The sequence below is a fragment of the Argiope bruennichi genome, chromosome 9 (assembly GCF_947563725.1).
Source record: "Argiope bruennichi chromosome 9, qqArgBrue1.1, whole genome shotgun sequence".
NCBI classification, from domain to species: Eukaryota; Metazoa; Arthropoda; class Arachnida; order Araneae; family Araneidae; genus Argiope; species Argiope bruennichi.
The window spans coordinates 23,329,076-23,352,773 of NC_079159.1; the positions used below are offsets into that span (position 1 = coordinate 23,329,076).

The 23,698-nt window shown below is 34.4% G+C and overlaps 1 protein-coding gene across 1 annotated transcript in view; it reads right to left on the bottom strand.

Moving 5' to 3' along the window:
• Positions 1-2,532: 2,532 nt before the first annotated feature.
• The window catches only part of LOC129984904 (uncharacterized), a 31,349-nt gene continuing 10,183 nt past the window's right edge, over positions 2,533-23,698 (bottom strand). Inside the window, exons 3-39 of the mRNA XM_056094857.1 lie at positions 17,184-17,323; positions 13,801-14,020; positions 13,613-13,684; positions 13,277-13,348; positions 12,941-13,012; positions 12,605-12,676; positions 12,269-12,340; positions 11,933-12,004; positions 11,597-11,668; positions 11,261-11,332; positions 10,925-10,996; positions 10,589-10,660; positions 10,253-10,324; positions 9,917-9,988; positions 9,581-9,652; positions 9,248-9,319; positions 8,912-8,983; positions 8,576-8,647; positions 8,240-8,311; positions 7,904-7,975; positions 7,568-7,639; positions 7,232-7,303; positions 6,896-6,967; positions 6,561-6,632; positions 6,228-6,299; positions 5,888-5,963; positions 5,744-5,792; positions 5,408-5,627; positions 5,220-5,291; positions 4,884-4,955; positions 4,548-4,619; positions 4,212-4,283; positions 3,876-3,947; positions 3,540-3,611; positions 3,204-3,275; positions 2,868-2,939; positions 2,533-2,601 (exon numbers count right to left, since the gene is read on the bottom strand). Of these exons, the coding sequence (XP_055950832.1) occupies positions 2,533-2,601; positions 2,868-2,939; positions 3,204-3,275; positions 3,540-3,611; positions 3,876-3,947; positions 4,212-4,283; positions 4,548-4,619; positions 4,884-4,955; positions 5,220-5,291; positions 5,408-5,627; positions 5,744-5,792; positions 5,888-5,963; positions 6,228-6,299; positions 6,561-6,632; positions 6,896-6,967; positions 7,232-7,303; positions 7,568-7,639; positions 7,904-7,975; positions 8,240-8,311; positions 8,576-8,647; positions 8,912-8,983; positions 9,248-9,319; positions 9,581-9,652; positions 9,917-9,988; positions 10,253-10,324; positions 10,589-10,660; positions 10,925-10,996; positions 11,261-11,332; positions 11,597-11,668; positions 11,933-12,004; positions 12,269-12,340; positions 12,605-12,676; positions 12,941-13,012; positions 13,277-13,348; positions 13,613-13,684; positions 13,801-14,020; positions 17,184-17,323 (3,006 nt within the window). The remainder of the gene's footprint in view (positions 2,602-2,867; positions 2,940-3,203; positions 3,276-3,539; positions 3,612-3,875; positions 3,948-4,211; positions 4,284-4,547; positions 4,620-4,883; positions 4,956-5,219; positions 5,292-5,407; positions 5,628-5,743; positions 5,793-5,887; positions 5,964-6,227; positions 6,300-6,560; positions 6,633-6,895; positions 6,968-7,231; positions 7,304-7,567; positions 7,640-7,903; positions 7,976-8,239; positions 8,312-8,575; positions 8,648-8,911; positions 8,984-9,247; positions 9,320-9,580; positions 9,653-9,916; positions 9,989-10,252; positions 10,325-10,588; positions 10,661-10,924; positions 10,997-11,260; positions 11,333-11,596; positions 11,669-11,932; positions 12,005-12,268; positions 12,341-12,604; positions 12,677-12,940; positions 13,013-13,276; positions 13,349-13,612; positions 13,685-13,800; positions 14,021-17,183; positions 17,324-23,698) is intronic.

Below are 23,698 nucleotides of genomic sequence, written 5' to 3' on the forward strand. Positions count from 1 at the left end.
TATTTAATTTAGTGTCGTCGATTTATTTCATATTTCGAAAGTCTGGTTAAAATTTAAATTGATAATTTTCTGTGGCGGAAACTCGTTAAATTTTTTAAGACCTGGGAAATGAATAATATTATATGTCTGAAAGGATTTGTCCAGCTTCAAAACAAATTGTGCGAATGGACGACACCAGAACAATGAGCTCTATATATAAAACATGGCATTATAATGTAAGAGATGGAATCGTCTCGAATCTGGACCCGCCTACAAAAATGAAGTGTATAGAGTTCGGATTGCAATTAAAGACATCCTATAGTTGTAGCGAGAAAACACTCATGATATCGGTTAAATTGTAAATTGTTCAAATTTCGTTGAGAAGAATTCGAAATTTTTCGTAGAGCATAGGATGTAACCACCAATTAAGCGGTAATAACTGAGCCACAATAAGTGTGTCAGATGAAAGAATTGTGTCATAACTAACATTGCCATTTGATATCAGGCCCTCCATAAAAATCGGAACAAAAGTAAGATATCAATATAATGGACATCGAAGTTTCGTAAAGGACGTATTTGCGTTCCATTAAAAAAAGCCTACTTACTATTCCTCGCACCCGAAGTGTATAGAGTGAATAAATGTTTGGAGGTGGGAAACAGAGCTTAAAATATATATTGTTACAAAATTTTTCTTCTACAAATATCGCAAATTAATCGTAATAATGCAGCACATTTAATCGCTATAGTTCAGCAGCTTTCTTGCTGTCTAATCCACTAGTCTTTTTACTCGTCGGCGACTTCGACCACTCTCACACACACAACTTCTGACGATCCATACAACTTTAGAGTGTTCGTCTTTTATAGTTCCGGGAGGCGGGGCTAGAATCTTCAGACCAATCAGGGCGTACCTGGGTATATCTCGGTTATTACTGGATGGATCGTGAAATTTCTCGAACTTTCCGGTATTATCCATTTAGTCGCCAAACTCGCCAAATTCATCGCCAAGCCGCCAAATGCTCGCCAAGTCTGTCGCCAAGCTCTGAGTTCATTGATCTCAGCACGTACAGGACAGATCGTACAACGGTCTTTCTTATGATGACTCTATTCGTGCCGGGTAGCAAAATTACAGATTTGTAACAATATCTATACATATCACAAAACAGTGTTGAAATTTCATAATATGCTTCTTATCAATGTAATTTTATAATTATCTCAAGTATTGGAAGGATAATATCGTAGAAAACCTAATACAATTTATATTAAATTAATATCTCATAAATTGTAAATTCTGTACTATTTCTTTTCCTATAACCCCGAAGTTCAAATGCGTATTATTCATATTACTAATACAATTTTACTGATTAACTTTGCTTGCTCTGGGACAAACTACACTAAGAATTGGGATTTGCACCATTGCAAAGCAAATATAGTCGTTTTATGTATCTTCGATATCACATCTATTTTGATAAAATCTAATTCTAACCATGCCAATTTACTCAATAAATAAGGATTCATTAAATAATAAAGCAGGCAGTTAATGAATAACTCAATATCATAATGCACCAACTTTTAAAGTCATATTAATCTTAAATAATATTAAAATCTTCCATGTTAATTCCTTTTAGAAAGAATATATTTTTTTTAAAATTGTCTCATCATTTTATTATAATCAAATGAACAAATTTCTTGTTAATAGAGTTTTAGATTCCAGCTCTTCAAATTATTTAAATCACTGAAAATGTTATGGACAATAGTTAGTATAATTATGAAAGGAAAAAATTTTTTCGCACATTTAAATATTGTTGAAATATAAATCTCCAATCGTATATTGTTGATACCTATGAGTAATAGCAATATTGTTGAAATGTAAGAATAAAATATCACATTATTATTTTATTAACAATGATCCATTTAAAAAATTACAACCATGCTAAATCAATAATAATCAAATAATGGAATGTTTTATAATTGTTTTTGAGCGAGTGATCTTTCGTGCTGGTGAAATTTGCTGCATAATTTATTTTAGTGAATTTTGAGTTTTGAACAAAAAAAACTATGGATGCCTTTATTTTTATAGCAGTTTATCTGCATGTTTTGTTGTGCTGTGTGATGATCACAACATACGGAGAATTTATTTTTGTACTCCCAATATTGGCATATGCTTTGCTAATGGAACTTTTTAAATATGCAAAGTCTATGATAATGTGCGAAACAGACGACTTAGAGGAAAACGCAGAGAACAACACTGAGATTCCCGTAGTACAAAATCGATCTGTATTTCTGTTCTGTCATGCTCTGGGCATAAAAGCAGAGCTGGCAGGTACTACTGATACCGAGACTGTAAAGCTCTCTGAAAAATCAATTCCAACAGTGCCTTCTTCAACAGTTTGGAGTTTCTGCAAAAAGCTAAGCATGAAAGCCAGACTCGAATTTCCAAATGATTATGAGCTCACCAAAAATGGCGAAATTCCAATCGTATTTTCTAAGGATGTCTACATGATCTGCACATCCTTAGAAATCAAAGCCAAACTCCGTTCCTAAATGGAGAAATTATCATCTTCGGATTCCAGAAACAGGTTCAGTAGTTGGCTGAGAACTACTTAACACTGGACCAACCGAAGTCTGAAAGAACAAATCAAAATGCGAAGGGCAACTATTTCATATATTTTTTGACATTTCCATCTATTACTGTTTATTTGTGATATTGACACAAAATGATGACATTATAAGGAAGCTCACTATTATTTTTCTGATACCGATTTCTCTTTTTGAAAGATTGGTGAGAGTTCCTTACAAAGAGCAATTCAATAAACTGTTTACGTATGACCATAATTTCACGCCTATCTCTTCTGCCACTTATAGGAGGAAAAAGAAAAGAAAGTACTCGCTTTGTTTCTTCGGATGCCAGGAAACTGCTCAGAAGTTGGCTGAGAACTACTGAACCCGGGTCCAACCGAAGACTGAAAGAACAACAATAAGCGAGAGATAATCATTCATATATGTTTCCGACACATTCTTTTACTACTGCTAATTTGCGATATGTGTCACACAATGATGACACTATGGTGGAATTTACTAATGTTTCTTCAGATGCCAATTCTTTTTTGAAAGTTGGGTGAGAGTTCCTTACAAAGAACAATTCAATAAACTGTTTACGTATGACCATAATTTCACGCCTATCTCTTCTGCCACTTATAGGAGGAAAAAGAAAAGAAAGTACTCGCTTTGTTTCTTCGGATGCCAGGAAACTGCTCAGAAGTTGGCTGAGAACTACTGAACCCGGGTCCAACCGAAGACTGAAAGAACAACAATAAGCGAGAGATAATCATTCATATATGTTTCCGACACATTCTTTTACTACTGCTAATTTGCGATATGTGTCACACAATGATGACACTATGGTGGAATTTACTAATGTTTCTTCAGATGCCAATTCTTTTTTGAAAGTTGGGTGAGAGTTCCTTACAAAGAGCAATTCAATAAACTGTTTACGTATGACCATAATTTCACGCCTATCTCTTCTGCCACTTATAGGAGGAAAAAGAAAAGAAAGTACTCGCTTTGTTTCTTCGGATGCCAGGAAACTGCTCAGAAGTTGGCTGAGAACTACTGAACCCGGGTCCAACCGAAAACTGAAAGAACAACAATAAGCGAGAGATAATCATTCATATATGTTTCCGACACATTCTTTTACTACTGCTAATTTGCGATATGTGTCACACAATGATGACACTATGGTGGAATTTACTAATGTTTCTTCAGATGCCAATTCTTTTTTGAAAGTTGGGTGAGAGTTCCTTACAAAGAGCAATTCAATAAACTGTTTACGTATGACCATAATTTCACGCCTATCTCTTCTGCCACTTATAGGAGGAAAAAGAAAAGAAAGTACTCGCTTTGTTTCTTCGGATGCCAGGAAACTGCTCAGAAGTTGGCTGAGAACTACTGAACCCGGGTCCAACCGAAGACTGAAAGAACAACAATAAGCGAGAGATAATCATTCATATATGTTTCCGACACATTCTTTTACTACTGCTAATTTGCGATATGTGTCACACAATGATGACACTATGGTGGAATTTACTAATGTTTCTTCAGATGCCAATTCTTTTTTGAAAGTTGGGTGAGAGTTCCTTACAAAGAGCAATTCAATAAACTGTTTACGTATGACCATAATTTCACGCCTATCTCTTCTGCCACTTATAGGAGGAAAAAGAAAAGAAAGTACTCGCTTTGTTTCTTCGGATGCCAGGAAACTGCTCAGAAGTTGGCTGAGAACTACTGAACCCGGGTCCAACCGAAGACTGAAAGAACAACAATAAGCGAGAGATAATCATTCATATATGTTTCCGACACATTCTTTTACTACTGCTAATTTGCGATATGTGTCACACAATGATGACACTATGGTGGAATTTACTAATGTTTCTTCAGATGCCAATTCTTTTTTGAAAGTTGGGTGAGAGTTCCTTACAAAGAGCAATTCAATAAACTGTTTACGTATGACCATAATTTCACGCCTATCTCTTCTGCCACTTATAGGAGGAAAAAGAAAAGAAAGTACTCGCTTTGTTTCTTCGGATGCCAGGAAACTGCTCAGAAGTTGGCTGAGAACTACTGAACCCGGGTCCAACCGAAGACTGAAAGAACAACAATAAGCGAGAGATAATCATTCATATATGTTTCCGACACATTCTTTTACTACTGCTAATTTGCGATATGTGTCACACAATGATGACACTATGGTGGAATTTACTAATGTTTCTTCAGATGCCAATTCTTTTTTGAAAGTTGGGTGAGAGTTCCTTACAAAGAACAATTCAATAAACTGTTTACGTATGACCATAATTTCACGCCTATCTCTTCTGCCACTTATAGGAGGAAAAAGAAAAGAAAGTACTCGCTTTGTTTCTTCGGATGCCAGGAAACTGCTCAGAAGTTGGCTGAGAACTACTGAACCCGGGTCCAACCGAAGACTGAAAGAACAACAATAAGCGAGAGATAATCATTCATATATGTTTCCGACACATTCTTTTACTACTGCTAATTTGCGATATGTGTCACACAATGATGACACTATGGTGGAATTTACTAATGTTTCTTCAGATGCCAATTCTTTTTTGAAAGTTGGGTGAGAGTTCCTTACAAAGAGCAATTCAATAAACTGTTTACGTATGACCATAATTTCACGCCTATCTCTTCTGCCACTTATAGGAGGAAAAAGAAAAGAAAGTACTCGCTTTGTTTCTTCGGATGCCAGGAAACTGCTCAGAAGTTGGCTGAGAACTACTGAACCCGGGTCCAACCGAAGACTGAAAGAATAACAATAAGCAAGAGATAATCATTCATATATGTTTCCGACACATTCTTTTACTACTGCTAATTTCCGATATGTGTCACACAATGATGACACTATGGTGGAATTTACTAATGTTTCTTCAGATGCCAATTCTTTTTTGAAAGTTGGGTGAGAGTTCCTTACAAAGAGCAATTCAATAAACTGTTTACGTATGACCATAATTTCACGCCTATCTCTTCTGCCACTTATAGGAGGAAAAAGAAAAGAAAGTACTCGCTTTGTTTCTTCGGATGCCAGGAAACTGCTCAGAAGTTGGCTGAGAACTACTGAACCCGGATCCAACCGAAGACTGAAAGAACAACAATAAGCGAGAGATAATCATTCATATATGTTTCCGACACATTCTTTTACTACTGCTAATTTGCGATATGTGTCACACAATGATGACACTATGGTGGAATTTACTAATGTTTCTTCAGATGCCAATTCTTTTTTGAAAGTTGGGTGAGAGTTCCTTACAAAGAGCAATTCAATAAACTGTTTACTTATGACCATAATTTCACGCCTATCTCTTCTGCCACTTATAGGAGGAAAAAGAAAAGAAAGTACTCGCTTTGTTTCTTCGGATGCCAGGAAACTGCTCAGAAGTTGGCTGAGAACTACTGAACCCGGGTCCAACCGAAGACTGAAAGAACAACAATAAGCGAGAGATAATCATTCATATATGTTTCCGACACATTCTTTTACTACTGCTAATTTGCGATATGTGTCACACAATGATGACACTATGGTGGAATTTACTAATGTTTCTTCAGATGCCAATTCTTTTTTGAAAGTTGGGTGAGAGTTCCTTACAAAGAGCAATTCAATAAACTGTTTACGTATGACCATAATTTCACGCCTATCTCTTCTGCCACTTATAGGAGGAAAAAGAAAAGAAAGTACTCGCTTTGTTTCTTCGGATGCCAGGAAACTGCTCAGAAGTTGGCTGAGAACTACTGAACCCGGGTCCAACCGAAGACTGAAAGAACAACAATAAGCGAGAGATAATCATTCATATATGTTTCCGACACATTCTTTTACTACTGCTAATTTGCGATATGTGTCACACAATGATGACACTATGGTGGAATTTACTAATGTTTCTTCAGATGCCAATTCTTTTTTGAAAGGGTGAGAGTTCCTTACAAAGAACAATTCAATAAACTGTTTACGTATGACCATAATTTCACGCCTATCTCTTCTGCCACTTATAGGAGGAAAAAGAAAAGAAAGTACTCACTTTGTTTCTTCGGATGCCAGGAAACTGCTCAGAATTTGGCTGAGAACTACTGAACCCGGGTCCAACCGAAGACTGAAAGAACAACAATAATCGAGAGATAATCATTCATATATGTTTCCGACACATTCTTTTACTACTGCTAATTTGCGATATGTGTCACACAATGATGACACTATGGTGGAATTTACTAATGTTTCTTCAGATGCCATTCTTTCTTGAAAGTTGGGTGAGAGTTCCTTACAAAGAGCAATTCAATAAACTGTTTACGTATGACCATAATTTCACGCCTATCTCTTCTGCCACTTATAGGAGGAAAAAGAAAAGAAAGTACTCGCTTTGTTTCTTCGGATGCCAGGCAACTGCTCAGAAGTTGGCTGAGAACTACTGAACCCGGGTCCAACCGAAGACTGAAAGAACAACAATAAGCGAGAGATAATCATTCATATATGTTTCCGACACATTCTTTTACTACTGCTAATTTGCGATATGTGTCACACAATGATGACACTATGGTGGAATTTACTAATGTTTCTTCAGATGCCAATTCTTTTTTGAAAGTTGGGTGAGAGTTCCTTACAAAGAGCAATTCAATAAACTGTTTACGTATGACCATAATTTCACGCCTATCTCTTCTGCCACTTATAGGAGGAAAAAGAAAAGAAAGTACTCGCTTTGTTTCTTCGGATGCCAGGAAACTGCTCAGAAGTTGGCTGAGAACTACTGAACCCGGGTCCAACCGAAGACTGAAAGAACAACAATAAGCGAGAGATAATCATTCATATATGTTTCCGACACATTCTTTTACTACTGCTAATTTGCGATATGTGTCACACAATGATGACACTATGGTGGAATTTACAAATGTTTCTTCAGATGCCAATTCTTTTTTGAAAGTTGGGTGAGAGTTCCTTACAAAGAACAATTCAATAAACTGTTTACGTATGACCATAATTTCACGCCTATCTCTTCTGCCACTTATAGGAGGAAAAAGAAAAGAAAGTACTCGCTTTGTTTCTTCGGATGCCAGGAAACTGCTCAGAAGTTGGCTGAGAACTACTGAACCCGGGTCCAACCGAAGACTGAAAGAACAACAATAAGCGAGAGATAATCATTCATATATGTTTCCGACACATTCTTTTACTACTGCTAATTTGCGATATGTGTCACACAATGATGACACTATGGTGGAATTTACTAATGTTTCTTCAGATGCCAATTCTTTTTTGAAAGTTGGGTGAGAGTTCCTTACAAAGAGCAATTCAATAAACTGTTTACGTATGACCATAATTTCACGCCTATCTCTTCTGCCACTTATAGGAGGAAAAAGAAAAGAAAGTACTCGCTTTGTTTCTTCGGATGCCAGGAAACTGCTCAGAAGTTGGCTGAGAACTACTGAACCCGGGTCCAACCGAAGACTGAAAGAACAACAATAAGCGAGAGATAATCATTCATATATGTTTCCGACACATTCTTTTACTACTGCTAATTTGCGATATGTGTCACACAATGATGACACTATGGTGGAATTTACTAATGTTTCTTCAGATGCCAATTCTTTTTTGAAAGTTGGGTGAGAGTTCCTTACAAAGAACAATTCAATAAACTGTTTACGTATGACCATAATTTCACGCCTATCTCTTCTGCCACTTATAGGAGGAAAAAGAAAAGAAAGTACTCGCTTTGTTTCTTCGGATGCCAGGAAACTGCTCAGAAGTTGGCTGAGAACTACTGAACCCGGGTCCAACCGAAGACTGAAAGAACAACAATAAGCGAGAGATAATCATTCATATATGTTTCCGACACATTCTTTTACTACTGCTAATTTGCGATATGTGTCACACAATGATGACACTATGGTGGAATTTACTAATGTTTCTTCAGATGCCAATTCTTTTTTGAAAGTTGGGTGAGAGTTCCTTACAAAGAGCAATTCAATAAACTGTTTACGTATGACCATAATTTCACGCCTATCTCTTCTGCCACTTATAGGAGGAAAAAGAAAAGAAAGTACTCGCTTTGTTTCTTCGGATGCCAGGAAACTGCTCAGAAGTTGGCTGAGAACTACTGAACCCGGGTCCAACCGAAGACTGAAAGAACAACAATAAGCGAGAGATAATCATTCATATATGTTTCCGACACATTCTTTTACTACTGCTAATTTGCGATATGTGTCACACAATGATGACACTATGGTGGAATTTACTAATGTTTCTTCAGATGCCAATTCTTTTTTGAAAGTTGGGTGAGAGTTCCTTACAAAGAGCAATTCAATAAACTGTTTACGTATGACCATAATTTCACGCCTATCTCTTCTGCCACTTATAGGAGGAAAAAGAAAAGAAAGTACTCGCTTTGTTTCTTCGGATGCCAGGAAACTGCTCAGAAGTTGGCTGAGAACTACTGAACCCGGGTCCAACCGAAGACTGAAAGAACAACAATAAGCGAGAGATAATCATTCATATATGTTTCCGACACATTCTTTTACTACTGCTAATTTGCGATATGTGTCACACAATGATGACACTATGGTGGAATTTACTAATGTTTCTTCAGATGCCAATTCTTTTTTGAAAGTTGGGTGAGAGTTCCTTACAAAGAGCAATTCAATAAACTGTTTACGTATGACCATAATTTCACGCCTATCTCTTCTGCCACTTATAGGAGGAAAAAGAAAAGAAAGTACTCGCTTTGTTTCTTCGGATGCCAGGAAACTGCTCAGAAGTTGGCTGAGAACTACTGAACCCGGGTCCAACCGAAGACTGAAAGAACAACAATAAGCGAGAGATAATCATTCATATATGTTTCCGACACATTCTTTTACTACTGCTAATTTGCGATATGTGTCACACAATGATGACACTATGGTGGAATTTACTAATGTTTCTTCAGATGCCAATTCTTTTTTGAAAGGGTGAGAGTTCCTTACAAAGAACAATTCAATAAACTGTTTACGTATGACCATAATTTCACGCCTATCTCTTCTGCCACTTATAGGAGGAAAAAGAAAAGAAAGTACTCGCTTTGTTTCTTCGGATGCCAGGAAACTGCTCAGAATTTGGCTGAGAACTACTGAACCCGGGTCCAACCGAAGACTGAAAGAACAACAATAAGCGAGAGATAATCATTCATATATGTTTCCGACACATTCTTTTACTACTGCTAATTTGCGATATGTGTCACACAATGATGACACTATGGTGGAATTTACTAATGTTTCTTCAGATGCCAATTCTTTCTTGAAAGTTGGGTGAGAGTTCCTTACAAAGAGCAATTCAATAAACTGTTTACGTATGACCATAATTTCACGCCTATCTCTTCTGCCACTTATAGGAGGAAAAAGAAAAGAAAGTACTCGCTTTGTTTCTTCGGATGCCAGGAAACTGCTCAGAAGTTGGCTGAGAACTACTGAACCCGGGTCCAACCGAAGACTGAAAGAACAACAATAAGCGAGAGATAATCATTCATATATGTTTCCGACACATTCTTTTACTACTGCTAATTTGCGATATGTGTCACACAATGATGACACTATGGTGGAATTTACTAATGTTTCTTCAGATGCCAATTCTTTTTTGAAAGTTGGGTGAGAGTTCCTTATAAAGAACAATTCAATAAACTGTTTACGTATGACCATAATTTCACGCCTATCTCTTCTGCCACTTATAGGAGGAAAAAGAAAAGAAAGTACTCGCTTTGTTTCTTCGGATGCCAGGAAACTGCTCAGAAGTTGGCTGAGAACTACTGAACCCGGGTCCAACCGAAGACTGAAAGAACAACAATAAGCGAGAGATAATCATTCATATATGTTTCCGACACATTCTTTTACTACTGCTAATTTGCGATATGTGTCACACAATGATGACACTATGGTGGAATTTACTAATGTTTCTTCAGATGCCAATTCTTTTTTGAAAGTTGGGTGAGAGTTCCTTACAAAGAGCAATTCAATAAACTGTTTACGTATGACCATAATTTCACGCCTATCTCTTCTGCCACTTATAGGAGGAAAAAGAAAAGAAAGTACTCGCTTTGTTTCTTCGGATGCCAGGAAACTGCTCAGAAGTTGGCTGAGAACTACTGAACCCGGGTCCAACCGAAGACTGAAAGAACAACAATAAGCGAGAGATAATCATTCATATATGTTTCCGACACATTCTTTTACTACTGCTAATTTGCGATATGTGTCACACAATGATGACACTATGGTGGAATTTACTAATGTTTCTTCAGATGCCAATTCTTTTTTGAAAGTTGGGTGAGAGTTCCTTACAAAGAACAATTCAATAAACTGTTTACGTATGACCATAATTTCACGCCTATCTCTTCTGCCACTTATAGGAGGAAAAAGAAAAGAAAGTACTCGCTTTGTTTCTTCGGATGCCAGGAAACTGCTCAGAAGTTGGCTGAGAACTACTGAACCCGGGTCCAACCGAAGACTGAAAGAACAACAATAAGCGAGAGATAATCATTCATATATGTTTCCGACACATTCTTTTACTACTGCTAATTTGCGATATGTGTCACACAATGATGACACTATGGTGGAATTTACTAATGTTTCTTCAGATGCCAATTCTTTTTTGAAAGTTGGGTGAAAGTTCCTTACAAAGAACAATTCAATAAACTGTTTACGTATGACCATAATTTCACGCCTATCTCTTCTGCCACTTATAGGAGGAAAAAGAAAAGAAAGTACTCGCTTTGTTTCTTCGGATGCCAGGAAACTGCTCAGAAGTTGGCTGAGAACTACTGAACCCGGGTCCAACCGAAGACTGAAAGAACAACAATAAGCGAGAGATAATCATTCATATATGTTTCCGACACATTCTTTTACTACTGCTAATTTGCGATATGTGTCACACAATGATGACACTATGGTGGAATTTACTAATGTTTCTTCAGATGCCAATTCTTTTTTGAAAGTTGGGTGAGAGTTCCTTACAAAGAGCAATTCAATAAACTGTTTACGTATGACCATAATTTCACGCCTATCTCTTCTGCCACTTATAGGAGGAAAAAGAAAAGAAAGTACTCGCTTTGTTTCTTCGGATGCCAGGAAACTGCTCAGAAGTTGGCTGAGAACTACTGAACCCGGGTCCAACCGAAGACTGAAAGAACAACAATAAGCGAGAGATAATCATTCATATATGTTTCCGACACATTCTTTTACTACTGCTAATTTGCGATATGTGTCACACAATGATGACACTATGGTGGAATTTACTAATGTTTCTTCAGATGCCAATTCTTTTTTGAAAGTTGGGTGAGAGTTCCTTACAAAGAGCAATTCAATAAACTGTTTACGTATGACCATAATTTCACGCCTATCTCTTCTGCCACTTATAGGAGGAAAAAGAAAAGAAAGTACTCGCTTTGTTTCTTCGGATGCCAGGAAACTGCTCAGAAGTTGGCTGAGAACTACTGAACCCGGGTCCAACCGAAGACTGAAAGAACAACAATAAGCGAGAGATAATCATTCATATATGTTTCCGACACATTCTTTTACTACTGCTAATTTGCGATATGTGTCACACAATGATGACACTATGGTGGAATTTACTAATGTTTCTTCAGATGCCAATTCTTTTTTGAAAGTTGGGTGAGAGTTCCTTACAAAGAACAATTCAATAAACTGTTTACGTATGACCATAATTTCACGCCTATCTCTTCTGCCACTTATAGGAGGAAAAAGAAAAGAAAGTACTCGCTTTGTTTCTTCGGATGCCAGGAAACTGCTCAGAAGTTGGCTGAGAACTACTGAACCCGGGTCCAACCGAAGACTGAAAGAACAACAATAAGCGAGAGATAATCATTCATATATGTTTCCGACACATTCTTTTACTACTGCTAATTTGCGATATGTGTCACACAATGATGACACTATGGTGGAATTTACTAATGTTTCTTCAGATGCCAATTCTTTTTTGAAAGTTGGGTGAGAGTTCCTTACAAAGAACAATTCAATAAACTGTTTACGTATGACCATAATTTCACGCCTATCTCTTCTGCCACTTATAGGAGGAAAAAGAAAAGAAAGTACTCGCTTTGTTTCTTCGGATGCCAGGAAACTGCTCAGAAGTTGGCTGAGAACTACTGAACCCGGGTCCAACCGAAGACTGAAAGAACAACAATAAGCGAGAGATAATCATTCATATATGTTTCCGACACATTCTTTTACTACTGCTAATTTGCGATATGTGTCACACAATGATGACACTATGGTGGAATTTACTAATGTTTCTTCAGATGCCAATTCTTTTTTGAAAGTTGGGTGAGAGTTCCTTACAAAGAGCAATTCAATAAACTGTTTACGTATGACCATAATTTCACGCCTATCTCTTCTGCCACTTATAGGAGGAAAAAGAAAAGAAAGTACTCGCTTTGTTTCTTCGGATGCCAGGAAACTGCTCAGAAGTTGGCTGAGAACTACTGAACCCGGGTCCAACCGAAGACTGAAAGAACAACAATAAGCGAGAGATAATCATTCATATATGTTTCCGACACATTCTTTTACTACTGCTAATTTGCGATATGTGTCACACAATGATGACACTATGGTGGAATTTACTAATGTTTCTTCAGATGCCAATTCTTTTTTGAAAGTTGGGTGAGAGTTCCTTACAAAGAACAATTCAATAAACTGTTTACGTATGACCATAATTTCACGCCTATCTCTTCTGCCACTTATAGGAGGAAAAAGAAAAGAAAGTACTCGCTTTGTTTCTTCGGATGCCAGGCAACTGCTCAGAAGTTGGCTGAGAACTACTGAACCCGGGTCCAACCGAAGACTGAAAGAACAACAATAAGCGAGAGATAATCATTCATATATGTTTCCGACACATTCTTTTACTACTGCTAATTTGCGATATGTGTCACACAATGATGACACTATGGTGGAATTTACTAATGTTTCTTCAGATGCCAATTCTTTTTTGAAAGTTGGGTGAGAGTTCCTTACAAAGAACAATTCAATAAACTGTTTACGTATGACCATAATTTCACGCCTATCTCTTCTGCCACTTATAGGAGGAAAAAGAAAAGAAAGTACTCGCTTTGTTTCTTCGGATGCCAGGAAACTGCTCAGAAGTTGGCTGAGAACTACTGAACCCGGGTCCAACCGAAGACTGAAAGAACAACAATAAGCGAGAGATAATCATTCATATATGTTTCCGACACATTCTTTTACTACTGCTAATTTGCGATATGTGTCACACAATGATGACACTATGGTGGAATTTACTAATGTTTCTTCAGATGCCAATTCTTTTTTGAAAGTTGGGTGAGAGTTCCTTACAAAGAGCAATTCAATAAACTGTTTACGTATGACCATAATTTCACGCCTATCTCTTCTGCCACTTATAGGAGGAAAAAGAAAAGAAAGTACTCGCTTTGTTTCTTCGGATGCCAGGAAACTGCTCAGAAGTTGGCTGAGAACTACTGAACCCGGGTCCAACCGAAGACTGAAAGAACAACAATAAGCGAGAGATAATCATTCATATATGTTTCCGACACATTCTTTTACTACTGCTAATTTGCGATATGTGTCACACAATGATGACACTATGGTGGAAATTACTATGTTTCTTTAGATGTTAATTCTGGAAATTAAGTCAAGATCAGTTGTCCACTGAAATTGCCGAAAATACAAAGAACTATTCAGTAAACGATGAGTTCTTGTAAATGCTTTTATTATTCTACTGATTATTTGAGGAGGAACAACTTAAAAACCATTTAGTTTGCTACTTCGACTGCTTGAGACCTGTTAAATGGTTAACTGAATGCTGAGGAATACAGGAATGACCAAAGATAGAACAAGCATATTAATGTGTGATGAAAATTCTATATTATTCAGAGCGCAATCAGAAATATCACCTTCCCGAACATGTGCTTTCAGACGAACAGTTTTGTATTTGAAAAAATTACGTAAATCAATACAATTTCCTAACGTCTAATTAATAATTTCATACCTTATATAACTTTATAGATTTAATTCAAAATAATTTTTAGTTGCCATTATTTACAATAGTGTTTCAAATAAATAATTTTGATTTTTGTTTATTTTGTTTTGATATGAATTTTTGCGTTTGATATTCTGGTTAAAAATTCAATAATTTATCGGATTTGCATTTCAATATTAAAATGGATAATTTGTCTGAAAGGAAGAAGAATATGGAAATTCTATGCTGTCACCAATAACACACAACTAATCGGAATTTCTGAATTTCTCCATATAAAGAATTGAGCAAAAAATCTATTATAAAATTACCTCTTTAGAAATATGAAATATGCAAAACTAATCAAAATTAAATATCTATCTCATTTTTTCAATAAATTTTTTCAAGGCTGATTTAAATAAACTGTGATTAATTCCATATTAAAGTATTTCTGTTTATTTTTCGTATATACACGTAGAACAAATAGACGGAAGCTTTGCCTAGGGTACAACAGCTAGTAGTTTAATATTTTCGCTATATTGATACATTTTTATGCATCAAATAAACTTTAAACAGATGATAATCATAATCTTTTGTCTTCAGTTACCAAGAAGTAGAATAAAAATCAATCGATTAAGCATTTAATGAAATATAGAAGATGGTTTGAATTTTATTAAAATTATAAAAACCCTTATTGCAAAAATTCTATCGAAAAAAATTGTCAAATTCACGATATTTGTATATAACAATTAAATTAGTATCATGAAAACGGTAAATTTTTGCTATAATTTAAATTGTGTAATTTTAATTTTAGTATGATGACATTTTCGGAAAGTATAGTGAATAAGGAATATTTACTTGCAAAATATTTAATTTATAACGATTCTAATTAAAATTTAAAACAAACAAACAAACCCTGTAGTTTTAGATCAAACGATCTAGCTTCTTAAGAAATAACATAAACACTCACAAACACACATGCACATACTGAATTACGATGTCTATAAGATGTTGTTAGGTTAGCTAATTACGTAATAACTTAAGACAGAAGGATCCTTAAGTAGGGACTAAATAAATTGACTGACTTCGTATTACATGGATCTCACAACTTTTTACGATAGAAGAATTGAGTTGCGAGACTTGGTTTTTTTACAAGTTATGTTTTTGATGGCTATTTTTTATGCATTTACGAGCTCTTTTTGTTAGGTATCTGGGGCAATCTATGATATCTACAGCCGTAAGTTTTATTTCGGGATGTGGGAGAGATTTAAGCATTGCAGTATTTAATTGTTGATACATGTTTTTTGCAGTTAATAAACAAACTATATCATCAGGAAATTCCGAGAGGTGTTCAATTATTTCAATTAATCTGTTTTCATCTGAAGTGTATTTGTGAGTTATTAATCTAGTCGAGAGAAAGTCGCGGTCTTTTTGTGTAGTCACACCTAATCTTATTCTATTTAGCATTTCAACAAAGTCAGAATTATTGATCTGTCGCATGTTAATTGTAAGTTCATCGTATATAAACAGTTAAATCCACAGAATCGGTATACCTAGGGAACCTAACAATTTGTTAGTTTCAGCAGTTGATAGTTTTTCAAAAGGTGACTACTCACTTACCGGCGGAAGCTGTAAGAGATCTCCAAAAACTACAATATGCTTTTTTCCAAACCACTCATTCTGATCGTCGCTTATGTCGAATATTTCAGATAAGCGTAAATGAATATATTTAAAGTAACATGGGATATCATCTACACTTCGTCTATGATAAACAACACTACTTCTTTCAAATCTGATCTCAGAACTTGGAGCACTTCATCAGAAAGTGGCTTGTACTTCGGTGTTTGCTTGTGTTCTACAGGCAGCTGCAATAGTCTATAAATAGTCAATCCATTCACATTGAATGCATCTATTTCTGTTGGAGCACTAACTGCCACTTTTTTGTTTAAATACGTCTTAACCAAAACTTTCAGAGTTTTTATTAAAAAGCAATTTCCAGTGCCACCAGTTCCACTCACAAAACAACGTAAAACGTCAGCGTTATTATCAGTTGTGTCCATTTTATTTGCGATCATATCGAAGACACTTTTTTTATCGGCATTAAGTTTTGCGATCATACTTTGAAGATCAGTTTGCACTTCTTCTACCAGATTGATTCTCTAAAAGTCACCCATTGCGTTTGCAGCTTCCACACCTTCAAATTGAATTATTTCAAATTAGATATTGTTACAAACCTGTAATTTTGCTTCAAAGCGCGAATAGTGTCATCATAAGAAAGACCGTTTAACAGTAATCTGTATTGGATGCTGTCGGATGCCTAGCCAGTGATCCCAGAGCTTGGAAACAAACTTGGCGACCATTTGGCGACTTGGCGTACAATTTGCAGACAAAATAGATAATACTCGAAACTTCGAGAAATTTATCGAGCCGTCCTTTATTACACGCATATTTTAATTTTTCCTTGATTTATACACTAAACACTAATTGTATTCTAAATTTGAAGCTTCTATGTCTGCTAGAAGTGCCTTAGAGTTTTGATGATCGGTCAGTCAGTCAGTGACAAAATTCACAAACTTTGACTAGTTATAATTCTTAAACTACTAGTTTAAATTTAATTAAATTTGAAATATACCGTGTTTATATAATGCCTGCTTGGTTACTGAAAATTCAGGCTTCTAGTTTTATCCACAACGATGTTATAAGGGGTCGAAAATGGCCTGAACTGCTTCGGGAAAGGGATGGTACGGTGGTGCCGCTTGTTTTTGCTCGACTTGGTGGGGGCACTGCCATGCCCTCAGATATGAAGACGATACTTCTATGACTGCAGGCCTGGAAGAGAACATAATTATAAAAATAAGAGCGAAAGTCATGTTAAGGCAAAATATTGACGTGAGTCTTGGTTTAGTTAATGGTTCTATCGGTATAGTGCAAAGAGTAAAGGTTGATCCGGAAAATACAAAAATAATTAAGAAAATATACATTATATTTAATAAAGAACATGTTTACGAGATTAGTCCGGTCAAAACTAAATTTCAAATTATTAATAGAGCTTATGTTCATCTGGAACAGTTTCCCATATGTATAGCCTATGCTATAACTATACACAAAAGTCAGGACCTAAGTCTAAATAATGCCTTAATGGAAATTGGTTCTGCAGTATTCACATCCGGTCAAGCTTACGTGGCACTTTCGAGAGCTACAAGTCTGGACGGCTTACATCTAATTAATGTCGACTTTGGAAGTATTACAGCTCAGGAATCCTCAATTTGTGAATACAACAAACTAAGCATTTACCGTCCAGACTTGTCAAAAATTGTAACATCAAAGCTTACGAGAAAAACTTATAGAGACAGGGAGTATGCTTTGAGAAAAACTGTAGCTGAAGCTCAAGAAGTAGTACTGGAAAAGAAAAAGAAGACTACATACAAAAATAAGAAAAGTATTATCTACAAAAAGAAATCAGATGCCATCAAAAACATAACATGTAAAAAAAACCAAGTCTCGCAACTCAGTTCTTCTATCGTAAAAAGTTGTGAGATCCATGTAATACCAAGTCGGTCAATTCATTCAGTCCCTACTTAAGGATCCTTCTGTCTTAAGTTATTACGTCATTAGCTAACCTAACAACATCTTATAGTGACCATATAAATATTAAAAATCTTTTATGGTTTAAATAAATAGATTGACTTGGACATCGCATGAAGACACAATGTATCTTTACATTAAATTAGATTACATAATCTAATATTATATTAAATTAGATTGTTTAGTGTGATTGCCAAGTCAATCTATTTATTTAAACTATAAAAGATTTTTAATATTGATATGGTCGCTATAAGATGTTGTTAGGTTAGCTAATTACGTAATAACTTAAGACAGAAGGACCCTTAAGTAGGGACAGAATAAATTGACCGACTTGGTATTACATGGATCTCACAACTTTTTACGATAGAAGAACGTAATTGCGAGACTTGGTTTTTTTTTTACAAGTTATGTTTTTGATGGCATTACATATTTTAAAAACAGTTTTTTTCAATTAATAATGTTACACTGAAGATGGATTTGCAAATCTTCAAATACACATCATATAAAACAGAATATTTTTATTACCACTAAGTCATTCGGAAAAAAAATTTCCGGAATACTTTTTTCTTAGCAAATTGACTTAATGCAACTTAAATGATTGATCTTTCTAACAATGTTTAGAAATAGATTCATTTTATTTTAAATTATAATAAAGTCATAAACTTCAAAACAGCTTTGCCTTACTAATCAGCAAGAATCTATGCTCAATGAATTTTAGTGGTATTTTCAGACAACTTACAAATATTATATATTATTTTGAAATTCATAACTATCATGTATTTTATAGCTCATATTTGGATATCAGTTATTATTCGATAATTATTATTAACCATTTATTTTATTACTTAGAATCTATTTACTTAAAACATCAACGTAGGGTAACATTCAGTGCACCTGTTTTCAATTATCAAAATCTGTTTTCAAAATCAGAAATAACAGAAAAAACCGTTTTATTAACGCATGATAATAGCGTTTAATTTACCTTATCAAATGTTCAAAACCAACCAAAACATTCAAATTATTTTTAAACATACCACTTTTCAGCTTTTATACTCAATAACTATTCCTAAACCTTAAACACCTCCCTCCGTTGCCCTTGATTATCTTAAAAATCAGCGTATAAAAGCATCGATGCTTTCCGTCGAAAACCTACCCCTCTTGTTTTCGGTATTGAAAAAAAAAAAGTTTTCTGCAAATCGACAGATACGCTTTTCCATTGACCAAAGCTATGGGACAATCCTGTGCCATCAATCCCAGCCCTGACGGTAGGCAGTTGTCATCTGTTAACTGCTGTTAGGAACTATTTGAAGTGAATGTCGCGCTTTGCTTTTGGAACGAAGTCGTTTTTATTTAGCAGAAACCTCGCTAGTAATGTATTCTCTGGAAATAAGAATTTTTTTATATCTTTCTTTTATTGACAAAGATGTGTAATTTTAGAATTAAAACCAAACATACCAAATTTCATTCATTTAAATCGTTAATATTTATTTATATAGCCTTTATGTGCTTGAGAAGTTAGGGATCAACATATAGTAGACCCAATTATGAATGTGATACAAAATTGAAATGAATCTATACTTAAGCAAAGTATATATATACCAAATTTATATTTTGCATATATTTACTCAATTTAATATACATACGTTTTATATTTACCTTTCTCACTTGTACTCAAACCGGCAGATAAATATATTTCACGTGAATGGGCTTAAATCGAAATTTGAATAATATTTATAAGCTTGGTGTTAAGTCTGCATACCAAATTTCATCCGTTCAGCTTAAAGCGTTTTTTAAATTATTTTGTTCTCAGACAGAGATACAAGCATTAAGTCCAAAAATGTATTTTTCGGATTCAGGCAGATCTGAACTATGAAGATTCGTCAAAACCTCAGATTCGTATTTTTCGACGATAATAATATCTTTTTGCGTACTTAATTCATATGCTATATAATTAGAAATATAACTTTATTACAATTTATGTATTTTGATAGCTTTTATATGAAATTATAAGAAAATTGTTTTATTCGTTTTTAAGGATTGAGAAAAACAATACAATTGAATGGTGGGAAACTATAAATCTCGCTGAAACATTTACATAGAATAAAATGCATAGGAATATGCATATAAATGTTTCATAAATATTCATTTTTGTTGTTACAATGTGTTAGGTTTGTGTTATTTGTACTTTCGCTTAACTCTTTTTCTACGGTTCCGGGATAACCAGCCTTGCAAATCCTATCCTAGCTAGACGGTTTCGATTTGAAACGAGCGGGGCATGAGGTAAAGCTAGAAAATGCTTGGTGATAACTCGTTTACTTTCTGCCTCCCTCATTTGAAACGCAACTGTCCTGACAGAATATGATTTTCAAGGCAGGTTATCGGCCGCGGTGGCCTGGTGGTAAGATTTCGGCTTGTGAGCCGTAGGGTTTTAGGTTCGAGACCCGATTCCACCGAAGAACCGTCGTGTAAGGGGGTCTGTTGCACGTTAAATCCGTCATGCCAAACGTCCTTCCGCTGGTGTGGTGTGGTGTGCTGTGGAGAGGGGGGTGCCAGCTCACGTGACCACGTCATCTGACCATGGTTCAAAAGTGCGAGGTCCGTCCCAAAATAGCCCTTGTGTAGCTTTACAACGTGATGTTCATATAACTAAACTAAACTAACTAAACTCAAGGCAGGTTAGGCCGAGTAAGTAGTGATAGGGTTAATTCAACATACAGGGTGCCTGTAAATTAAACATTTTATAACTAAATTAAATTGAAACGTATTGTATTTATTTATATAGATATAACTTTTAGTTCATGGAATTCCATCTGTTTTACAACCAGCATTTGTGAGTCTTGCTTACTTGCATATAGTACAGAGCCATAAATTGAAAACTCATCAAACTTCCACAGACAAGTCAGAGGCAATTCAAACTTAATTTCATAAACCTTTCCAAAGGAATAATCAATAAAAACTTTATTAAAACAGTTTGAAAAGTCAGACATGTTTTGCATCAAGAGAGCCTGCGCGTGATTTTCATAATGAAACCTATTTAAATTAGTAAAGTTCGTTCATTTTCATGTCTTTTCTCTCATCAAACATATAATGTTCTCATTATTTTTCTGGCAATTCCTGAAGAACTAAGTCTATACCGCAAAGGTATGTAGCATCGGACAATTAAACTCTCGAATCACCATAGAAACAGCATTTTTGACTCTGCAAATGTTCAAAAATATCTGTAAAAAAATATCCACAACAGACAGGATATTTTCCGAACAAACGATAACGTTCATACTGAAGTGTATTGAGGCAAATATATTTTGAATTGCTAACAAAAACTCAGTCGCTTTTCCATACCTAGTATTACTGAATTATTTATAAGAAAACATTAAAGTGAATAACTTATGGAAGTCCTATAAAAACTGATATGATTCTTCCTTTATATTTTTGCTTAGAAAATGTTACAGAGGAAAAGAAGTGTAAAAAGGTATAATATGTAAAATAACGATAATTTTTTATTGGAGATGCAAAAAATATATATTGTTTCCTACCGAAAATACAAAACGCATTTCTATCCGCACATTTTATTTCTTGTATATTCTGTTTTTGTGTCTCAAGTTCCTGAAGATCATTGGAATTATCTTTTCTGTTACCTCTTCTACATCCATGGCTTTTTGTTCGATTTCGAAGACGGAGGCTTTGCTGTCTTGACAATTGCCAACAATATTTCGATTTTTCGAACATCGTTGTTTTATATTATAAGAGCATGAAACTACACTGTCAGATTTGCCTTTAATTATTTACTAATTGGAGTAACTGGAAAAACTAATGAAAGATAGAAATAAAAACATTAAAAGAAAACTAAACAAGATTAAAAGAGAATTAAAAAGCAACTTTTCGTAAACTACAAACATAAAACTTACTATAAAAACTTATGATATAACTATTACAATTAAAATGTAAAAATATTTGACCCATCAAATTAATTTCTAATTAAATTAACGAAATAAGAAGAGTTTCTTTTTTAACCCAATTACTTTTTTATTTAATTAATTAGAAATCTAAAATATTTAAAATAAAAAATATCGTTTTTGCAGAATTGAACCCATTTTTTTATTCTTCTTTTATTTATTTGCCAATACTTTTTTCAAAAATATATTTTTGATGTTGTTTCAATATTCATAATTAAAAAAAAATGGAAAAAAAATTATCCGCTGAAGCCGACAGAATTAATAATATGAACTTCATTCAGAAAAAAATTAATATTCGAACTAAATGGAATCGTGAATCAATTTTTCATCGCATCATTTCCATAAACATAATAAAAAAGCGTTTTTTTTTTTTATCTTTTAGATAAATTTTTGTCCTATTCATTTAAATCCGAGGAAAAAAATTCCAGAAAAAGTAGATGCGCCTCTATTATAAAGAAAATGAGCAATGAGGTTTTTAAAAAATGACAGAAACAACGATTGAAAAGAAGAAAAAAAAAGAATGTGTGCCAGAAGTTTTGAATTCATTTTATTCACAAAAGAATTCTAGCTGATTCTCAAAAACTGCGCTAGGAAAAGAACTTTGAAAACATCAATTCTATTTTCAAATCTGGAAAAATCATGAAAAATATTTTTTCCTAGTAAAAAGAAAATATTAATGCATATACTTGACAACAAAAAGAAATTTATCGAAAAATTCGAAATTTGATTCGAATTTTGATTCGAAATTAGATGTAACAAAATCGATGGCAATTTTAAGAATAGGCATTTTAGAGCCCAGTTTCAAAAGGTTATTTTCAGAATTCCAGATTTATATTTCAAGCAAAAAAAAAAACAGAATGAAAAAGGAAACAAACGATTTTTTATTATTTTCCTTTGCTATTCTGATGTAAATTTTTTGTTGAAATCCAATTTTAAAGCGCAGAACTTAACTTTTCTAGGTTTGCTACGTTGAAAAAGTGCTTAATATATTTAGATGCAATATACATAAAGTATGGATCATAAAATGGGATAAACAGGCCATATGTGTACGGAAGTTTAAATAAAAATTTTACCAAAAGTAAAATATGGCGGACTCTAATTTTACCCAAGGTAGAAACTATTATCAAATTTGTAAAAAAAATGTGATTTTATGATTCCACATTTTTTACAATAAAAATGTCATGAGAAAAATTGCTAAGTAGGAAACAAATTAAATAAAATAAAAATTACTTTTTAGCATGCTAAAGAGCTTTACAAATTTGTTTAAAAAATTTTTAAGTTGAGAAATGTTTTATGCAATTTTGACTGATTTATGATATATTTTAAAACTTATTGAATAAAATTAAATGGGATAAAATTTCTGATATGAATTGATTAATCTTCAATTGAATTGTATATACCTTTTAAGTATTTTTACCAGTCATGTCTATTCCATATTTTTAAACAATGCTACATCGAACGAAACTTTCAAAATGTGGACTTTTTTATCAATCGTTTGGGTATTCTTTTCATACTTATCGTTTGAAGTAACTAAAAGAAGGACATCATTTAAATGAAATGGAAAATAAGTATTCTTCGAGTATCATTTTAGATTAATAATTAGATATAGATGCATATAAGTAATTCTAATGTAAAACGTTGAGTAGAAACAATAGTGAAAGAAGCA